This window comes from Carlito syrichta, unplaced genomic scaffold (assembly GCF_000164805.1).
Source record: "Carlito syrichta isolate Samal-C Ts95f unplaced genomic scaffold, Tarsius_syrichta-2.0.1 Scaffold316365, whole genome shotgun sequence".
Lineage (NCBI taxonomy): Eukaryota > Metazoa > Chordata > Mammalia > Primates > Tarsiidae > Carlito > Carlito syrichta.
The window spans coordinates 156,672-165,073 of NW_007260461.1; the positions used below are offsets into that span (position 1 = coordinate 156,672).

Sequence of the window (8,402 nt, forward strand, 5' to 3'; positions counted from 1 at the left end):
AAAAAAAAAAAAAAAAAAAAATGATTCCATGGGTAAGCACTCTTGAGCTCCTGGCATGTACACAGGCATGTGAGGAAGCCTCATAAGGAAGCAAAAGACAGACCTTGCCCAGCACTGACTGGAGCAAAGTGAGAAAGCATCTTTCACTGTGAAATATTTACGTGGCATTTCTGGTTACTAATTGAGCCCCGCCCCCCCCCCCATGCTTCCTTCCTTGTACTTTTGGGGAAGAGGTGGGCCCCATTTCAAAGCTTTTTCCCTTTGGTGCTGTCCAGAAAGGAAGCCGTTGTTCCTGTGAGTAAATCATTCTTCCTGAAGCTCACTTTTCAAATGGGTTGCCAGGAGAACTTGGATGTGGAGAACGATTTGAGGTTGAACAAAGCAAGCCCTTTGCTGTGAGTTTCTTGTGGGAGCTAAGACCATTTGCTTGCCACAGACATCCCCTGTTCATTCTCACGCTGTCCCTTAACTGTCCCCTTACTCGGGGCAGGTCAGGCTCTCCCTGGCATCTTAGACTCCATTCTGGAAAGGGTGGTCTAAAAAAACCTTTGTTTGCATCCTGGGTTTGCACGCTGAACAGTGTTCAGTGCTGAATATCTACTCACAGTGCTCATTTGTAAAACATTCTGTGTACTGATGCTTTTTGGTGTAAGGCTTCTAGAGGCTTCTAGAGATAGGCTCCTCATCCTTCTTTGCAGTTCCAAAGCTTACAAGAAAAAAAACCTGGGGCATTTGAAGCTATCACCAACAGGTGACTCAGATATTGGGATTGGAACAGCAGCTGTCGGATACAGGTCCCACTGTCCCACGTTGCTTCCACCCTCCCATACTTCCCCCTCTTCTTTCTCTCCGTCATCCCAGCCACTGCCAGCAGAGAATGGGACTGAGGTCGCTCTTTAAAAGGGAAAGTTGGCAACTGTGCTGACTGCCAGTAGAGCCCTGACTTTGGTGTGTGTGTTTCGTTTTTTAATGTGTGAGAGACTCTGGCCCATCACAAATGGGAATGTGGGGGAGGGGACTCAGGGTGAGAGAGCGAAACCCAGAGGCACACTGGCCAGCTTAAACCAGAGGGTCCACCCATCCTGCTGGAGGTGGCAGAAGAAAAGTGGCCATCTTGATAACAACTTGCCAGGCCCTGGTCCCAGGTACCTACGCAGCTGGACAGACACCTCACCCGAGGAGGTTTCGCCCTGGCCTCCTGCACAGCCAGGCACTATGACCCTAGCTCCAGATTCACCTTCATTGCTGACCTAAATCCTAGTGTCTTCCTGGGCATTTTTGTTTTTCGGGGGTTTTATGCCCACAAGCCTGTTGACTTAACTGTCCCAGGATGGCATACTGCCATTACTGTCCTGTGTATGCAGATGTGCAGGTGAACGTGTATATTTGGGGCAGGGAAGGCCTTGTGTGCTCGGAGCTGTGAGCCTGAGATTGGGGACCCCTTCCTCTTTGCTGTTCAGAAGGTTGTGGAGTAACCGGGAAGGCTCTTTCTGTGGGGGCAGTGGGAGCAGTTGCGGGGGTGTGAGGGAGTGTGGGTGATCGTGGGGGAGGCCAGGGGGAGTCACCAGTCTCTGAACCAACCCAGTACTTCTTGTTCCCTCTGCAGTCGGAGGTCTCCTCCCCACTAAGTGCCTCTTTGCTTAGCACTGGCCCCGCCTGCGCTCTCTGGTACCACTGCAACTGGACGGGCCATGGCGGGTCGGGGAGGCGCAGCACGACCCAACGGACCGGCCGCTGGGAACAAGATCTGCCAATTCAAGCTGGTTCTGCTGGGGGAGTCTGCGGTGGGCAAATCCAGCCTCGTCCTCCGCTTTGTCAAGGGACAATTTCATGAGTACCAGGAGAGCACAATTGGAGGTGAGCAGGCACAGGGTGTCGGGCAGCCTCAGGGGCCAAAGAGGCACCTAGACCCCATGGGGGGGGCACCTGCCCACAGAGACACACACATCGGGGCCCTGGGATGGAACCCAACAGCTGTTCTCCCTGCTGGGGTCCCAGCAAGCCTCCTAGGAAGGAAGGGCAGCAGTCGGAAACTGACTTTGTGACCTCTTTCTGTGACTCTGCTATCTGTGTGGCCCCGGCTGAGACATCCCACTGACCTGCTGGGGAGGCTGTAGGGCTGGCTCTGGGTCTCTGAGGGTCCTTCCCACTGTAACGGGCAGTGCCAGTACACGTACTTTGGCCTCTCCTGCTTCCCAGGAGGGGGCGTGGCCTGGTGAGTTGGAGCTGAGTGATAGGCTGGTGCTTCTGAAGCTCAGCTTTGCCCTTCCTGGAGCTCAGAGCCTGTTGTTGAGCTTGGTAGTCAGTGTTTAGGGTGTGAGCCAGGGTGTGGACTCGGCCTCCTGCCTCCGGGCCCAGCGAGGCTGAGGCCAGCCTTGGCCTTGAGTCATGTTCTCGTCGCTCTCTCAGTTAGCAGGAGATCTCCAGGCAGCTGGAAACAGAAGGGGCCATGTCAGCATCTTCCTGCTGCCTCCTCAGCACTTGGGTCCAGAGCCCGAGAGGGGAAGTGAGGCAGTGCCTGGGCCCTCAGTGAGCTGGGGGAGGGCGACAAGGGAAGCGGCTTTCCACACACATGGTGTTCCATGGGGTCCAGGGCAAAGGGGTTTCAGCCGTCATTCCAGCTCTTAGGCCTCCTCTGAAGCACATGCACGAGTGCGTGCGCTCCCTTAAGATGGAGTCCCTGTGTTCCCTGAAGGCTGAACCACAGAGCAGCCATACAGAAAAGTGTGTCTGGGCCAGAGCTGGGGTAGGGCCTGACCGGAATGCCTGGAGATGGCAGGGACGGCTGGGAAGCTAGCCACCCAGCCTCGGCCTGGCATTGGGAACAGTGTGTGCTTCCCCAGCCTAGCTAAGTTTGTGGGAATGTCCTCAGGAAGCCGAAGGTCAGCACCACCCTGGGCTGGAGCCGACCAAGGGACAGGAGCGGTCTCCAGCCGGACTGTTCTCTCTGGGCAGCAGGAGGAAGAGGAGGAGGAGGCCTGGAGGTCTGCTCCCGTGCCTGGAGTCAGGCTTCCCCTGGGCTTCCCTGTCTGCCCCCGCCACATTCCTCTGTAGAGAGTGTCCCTGCAACAGCTCAGTCCGTGTGGGCTTCCTTCTCCAGCCCTTGCCCGAGGTGCCCTGTGAAGCCCACGCCGTCCCTGTTCCCCAGACACGTGCATGAGAATGCACACTCTGCCTGCCCTGCTCAGTCTGCTTTGCTGCTGATTCATGGCGTTTTGTGCCCGTGTCAGTGGCGGACTTCCACATGCCGGAGCCCAGAAGCAACTGTGGATGTTTGTGGGCGGCCTCTAATGCACTCTTGCCTCATGCACCTTCTCTTCCACAGCGGCCTTCCTCACACAGACCGTCTGCTTGGACGACACAACAGTGAAGTTTGAGATCTGGGACACAGCTGGACAGGAGCGGTATCACAGCCTGGCCCCCATGTACTACCGGGGGGCCCAGGCTGCCATCGTGGTCTATGACATCACGAACACAGTAAAGAGCTCCCCTTCTTGCCCTGCCCTTCCTCTTCTCAAAGCGTCAGGGATTGGGTTATCCAAGCCCAGGTGTCAGGCCCCTTGGCCCTCTGCTCCTGGGTGGGGTGTGGGCAGACTCCGTCGTTTGAGGACGTGTCACCAAAATCTTGAGGTGGCAATGTCTGAGGTCCCTTGGCTGTGCCAGATGGAGCATCTCTGGCGAGTGGCCCTGGGCATTATGCCTCTTCTGTCCCGTTGATGTGCTGGCCCTGTCTCCGCAGGACACTTTTGCACGGGCCAAGAACTGGGTGAAGGAGCTGCAGAGGCAGGCCAGCCCCAACATTGTCATTGCACTCGCAGGGAACAAGGCGGACCTGGCCAGCAAGAGAGCTGTGGAGTTCCAGGTGGGGGCGCACAGACCTGGGGAAGGAGCCGGCCAGCCCTCCCCAGCCCCCTGGGCTGCTTCTGGGCTCTGGGAGGGGCCGGAGGGGCTAGGAGGCAGCAGGGGGTTGCTCTCTGCGTCCTCCCATGGCTTGAGCACAGGAATGGGCACTGCCTCTCCCTTGTTCCTTCTTTGGCAGCGTGGGGCGAGCGGAGGTGTGACTTGATAGCTGCAGCTTCTGTTAACTGTTCTTATAATATGACTTTTTAACTAAACTTACTGAAAAAGAAATCCTTTTTTCATGTAATACATGCACTTGGCAAAAGGTAAACAGTACGAAAAGTATAGAGAATGAAATGTAAGTCTCCTCTAACCCTGGAAACCCAGCCTCTTCTCCCCCAAGCTCCCCACAGATTGTCTTTCCAGAAATGTGCACATGTATGAGTCTCTTTCTTACCCTGATGGAGTATGCTACACATCCTGTATATTGTAATTCATTGTTGACCAGCCCCTAATTGCTAGACTTGAGGTTGTTTGCAATAGCAAGGGGCTGAAAACAGGGCTGCAGTAAACATCCGTATGTCTTTGTGCCTTGTCCAAATGTGCAAGCTTAGTTGTAGAACTTTCTAGAAGTATTTCCTGGCTAGTAATTTTGAAGAGCAAGAAGGCAGACTGGCCCTAGGAGCATCTGCTGCTGTTTGTGAACTAGAGGTGCTGTGCGTGGGTGGGGGCCCAGAGCGGGAGTTCAAGCCGGAGGGGCCCTGCATTGGTCCAGCTGGTCTCTGCTGTGCATAAGGCACTGTGAGCAGGGAGCGTTTTGATCCAGGCCCAGACCCTGCCAACATTTCCCTTGCCCTCTTTCTCACCTCCGTCTGATTCAGGAAGCACAAGCCTATGCAGATGACAACAGTTTGCTGTTCATGGAGACATCAGCAAAGACTGCAATGAACGTAAATGAGATTTTCATGGCCATAGGTGAGTGCCTCTCCTCTTGTCCTCCTGGCGCCAGGGCATAGCATCTGCCTGTTGTTCTACGGTGGGCCCTTTCACCATTTTTTTTTTGAGTTGGAGTCTCACTCTGTCACCCAGATTGGAGTGCAGTGGCCGCTCCCGGCCACCGCAGCCTCCACCTGCTGGGCTCTGGCGATCCTTCCGCCTCAGCCTTCCAAGTAGCTGGAACTACAGGCGCGCGCTACCACATCTGGCTAATTTTTGATTTACTGTGGAGATGAAGTCTCGCCAAGTTGCCCGGGCGGGTCTCGAACCCGCGGGCTCAGGCAGCCCACTCACCTCAGCCTCCCAAAGGCGCGGGATTACGGGCTGAGCCACCGACCCCGGCTTCCTTTCACCATTTTTAACATTCTGATGAAATCGCCTTCTTCTTTGTCTGGCTTCCTGGTGTGTAGTTCACCTAGAAGTTCCTCAGTCCTAGATTGAAGTCTCATCATTCCCCTCCCTGATCCCTTAGGCGGCCCCCATCTCAGAGCCCCCATCACCAACCCTTGCCTGCTCCCTAGGAGTTCTTAACACACTTGACTCTGGAGTCATCCTGCCTGGGTCCACATTCCAGCTCTGCCACTTGCAAGCTGTTGTGGTCCTGGGCAAGTTGTCTGTCTGTCTGCCCATTTCCTGAAGCCCTCAGAATGCACCTGGGACATTGAAGTCCTCCTATGTCCGCTATCCTAATGAGTGTGATGGGCAGATTCTGGTCTGGTGGGATTAGGAGTGAGTATTGGGGTCCCCACAAATGCACTTCTTTTCTCCCATACAGCTAAGAAGCTTCCCAAGAACGAGCCCCAGAATGCCGCTGGTGCTCCAGGCCGAAACCGGGGCGTGGACCTGCAGGAGAACAACCCAGCCAGCCGGAGCCAGTGCTGCAGCAACTGAGCCCTGCCTGCTGCTGCCCCCGGCTCCTCCGCCTGACGGCCCGACTGGAATCCACTCTAACCAATCGCACTTAACGACTCGGGCCACCACTGGGGGGCAGGGAGGGTCCCTGTGATTTCTCCGTGTACTTTTGATCATAGGCCGGAGTGAGTTCTTCCACCTGCACCTTCTGTACAAATACTAATTCAGTTTTCAGTCTTAAGTCACTTTTTTAATATGTATGATCTGCTCTCCCACCTCCTCCCCTTCTGTGCTCCCTTACCTTTTCCCTGCTGGTCATAGCCACATGCTCCTGTCCTCCACCCTTGTACCTGCGGACGAGCGTGGGAGCAGCTGCCCTCTCTCCCTCTTGCTGGACAGCGGACTCGGCAGGGGCACCCCGCCCTCCCCTGTCTGAAGTGGTCCTGGCTGGGGCAGCGGGCAGGCCTTGGGGCTCGGAGAGGCTCCGGCAGCCCTTCCCTCCCTGGCTGTTGTGGGGTTGCAGCCCCCTCCCACCCCGGCTCCCTGCTGGGAGAGAAGCCACATCATTTCCACAACATCATTGTGACAGCCACGAGCCCATGGCCCCACAGCCCCTTACCCTCAGTCACCCTGACCTCTGGCTCTGAGCCCTGTTCTGACCAAATCACGATGATGAGTATTTGGGGGTGGGTGGGTATGGGGGGGGAGTGGGAGGGGACGGAACCAATTTTTTCTGTATTTTGTATTGTATGTTTTCTTCAACATGTAACCAATCAGTATCTTGTCAATATAGTCAGCCGATCGATTGACCTCACACTTGTCTTCCTTGTCTTTCTCTGGCAGGGCTTATCAGACCATGTCCTCTAGTTTACTTGAAATTGATTTCAAAGGAACTACTGAATCTCATTCAACAAAAGCTGCCCCATAATGGGAGGGGACACTGGTGGTCATGGTAACCAAGAGAAAGGCCCTTGCTGTCAGCAGCACCACCAGGGTAGGGGTGGGGTGACTGACCACCCTGCCCTTCCCCCACTGTCCAGGTCACCCTGGGGTGGCTTGCAGCTGCATCTCGAGACCATGGGCCTCCAACACACAGGCCCTCTCTGGAGTTCGGGTTGGTCTGTGCCTGGCCTGTGCAGGCTGGGTCCTCTGTACTCTTTCTGAACAGAAAGGAATGCCCATAGCCTCCAACATGGGCTTGGCCTTGCTCACCACCTGTCCACCACCACACCCCAAGCTGGGTCAAAGCTGTCCATCGTGGTCTCTGGGCCCTCTCCTGGTTCTGGGCAATCCCGGCCCTCTGCTGCTTCCAGCTAGGGCCCCACTGTCCCCTCCTGGCTCTCAAGTGCCACCACCTTAGAGTGCCTCTCCTGCCTCCTTCTCCCTGTAGCTCCAGTCCCTTCACCTCTGACCCCAACCCCTGAAAAGGACGGACGCCAAGGCTGCTGCACACCATGGTTGTTTACTGGGTTAGGCGAGGTCGTAGGACTTCTCAGGGCCACGGCTCCTGAGTCTCGGGGACGGTCCTGTTTGGGCTCTGGGAAGAGGCAGCGCCCCACACTGGCCCCTGACCCACAGCTGACCCGAGGGGGTCAGGCAGCAGGTCATGGCGGTGGGATCCAGGTCGGACGGGAGTCGCATTTGCCGGTGCATCTTCTGCGACAGCCGGTAGCTGCCCTTTGCGGGGTTGGAGCCCTCCAGCTGCCGCTGGCCGGTCACCATCAGACATCCGCCATCCACCCGCACCATCAGTTCCTCCGGGGCGAAGCCGTGGGCGTCCATCTTCATCTGGAAACCGTCTTCAGCATGGCCATCGTCCCGTGCAGCTGCCGGCTCGTCCCCGAGCAGCCGCACCGGCAGCGTGGCCACCTGGCTCCGCTCAGCGAGGGCCACGCTGGGGCTCCGGGATGCCACCCGGCTCTCGTTGGAGAAGCTGTTACCGACCCGCTGCATCCGAGAGAGCAACTGCTGGGCGGGCGCGAGCCGGCCGCACATAGGGCGCGCCCACGCGGCCCCGCCGAGCCCTGCCCCTCTCAGCTCGCATCCCTCCACTAGACGCGGCGGAGTGTGGGGTCCCCCCTCCAAGAGACAGGCTGTCAGCACCCTGGTGCGCCCCCTGTGGCTTCTATCCCAGACCCTGCCCCTTTCTCGGCCCTCCTCGCCTGTCAATGGGCCTGGGACAACTGGATCAACTGAAGAGGCCAGAGGGGAGGGAACCCTATCCCAGCGCCATCACCCACTCAGAGCCAGCATCAGACGGAGCCACTAGGCTGGACGGGGGCCGTCTAACCCCCAAGAGCCAGGCCTGGGGCAAGAAGGACGGCCCCTGGGCAGCCAGTGGACAGCTCGGGATGCCCTGCCTTCCCCGCCCGAGGGGGGTGGGCCTGTCTCGGGTTTCTTTAATCCATCCGCCCCTGAGGCCTCCCGGGCTGCCGCCCAGGCAGGCTCTGGGGCCACGAAGATGAAGTCGCAGTTGAGGACCTGGAAGAGTCCTCCCAGCACGCAGGGACAGGCGGGGTCCTCCTGTCCCCTTTCCCTCCGGTGCCGCCTTCGTGAAACAGACATACATAAAGTGCACAAAAGGCTGCAGCTGTGTCACAAAGCCAGCACACCCTGCAGTCACCACGCAGCTTGAGAACTAGCTACCGCAGTCGCGAGCCCGGAGCCGCATGGGGCGGCGCTTTTGCGGGGCTGAGGGGTTGCGGGTGGGGGGC

The 8,402-nt window shown here is 57.5% G+C and overlaps 3 protein-coding genes across 5 annotated transcripts in view; 2 read left to right on the forward strand and 1 right to left on the reverse strand.

Annotated features, from left to right (window-relative positions):
• The window catches only part of RAB5C (RAB5C, member RAS oncogene family), a 24,800-nt gene extending 18,298 nt beyond the window's left edge, over positions 1-6,502 (forward strand). The window contains exons 2-6 of one of the 3 annotated variants that reach the window (XM_008074197.1): positions 1,607-1,857; positions 3,326-3,477; positions 3,740-3,862; positions 4,722-4,815; positions 5,612-6,502. In XM_008074197.1, the coding sequence (XP_008072388.1) occupies positions 1,692-1,857; positions 3,326-3,477; positions 3,740-3,862; positions 4,722-4,815; positions 5,612-5,727 (651 nt within the window). In that variant the 5' untranslated portion in view covers positions 1,607-1,691 and the 3' untranslated portion in view covers positions 5,728-6,502. The remainder of the gene's footprint in view (positions 1-1,606; positions 1,858-3,325; positions 3,478-3,739; positions 3,863-4,721; positions 4,816-5,611) is intronic. The other 2 variants (XM_021707067.1, XM_021707066.1) reach the window with 2 other exon arrangements.
• A 629-nt stretch (positions 6,503-7,131) lies between these two features.
• On the reverse strand, positions 7,132-7,641 carry HSPB9 (heat shock protein family B (small) member 9). The gene has a single exon (XM_008074198.1). It carries the CDS (start codon positions 7,639-7,641, stop codon positions 7,159-7,161), a length of 483 nt encoding a protein of 160 aa, XP_008072389.1. The 3' UTR covers positions 7,132-7,158.
• A 508-nt stretch (positions 7,642-8,149) lies between these two features.
• The window catches only part of KAT2A (lysine acetyltransferase 2A), an 8,683-nt gene continuing 8,430 nt past the window's right edge, over positions 8,150-8,402 (forward strand). Inside the window, 1 exon segment of the mRNA XM_021707062.1 lies at positions 8,150-8,240. Within this exon segment, the coding sequence (XP_021562737.1) occupies positions 8,150-8,240 (91 nt within the window).

Coding starts and splice junctions, on each gene's coding strand:
- HSPB9 (XM_008074198.1), bottom strand. CDS start 7,641: ATGCAGCGGGTCGGTAACAGCTTCTCCAACGAGAGCCGGGTGGCATCC.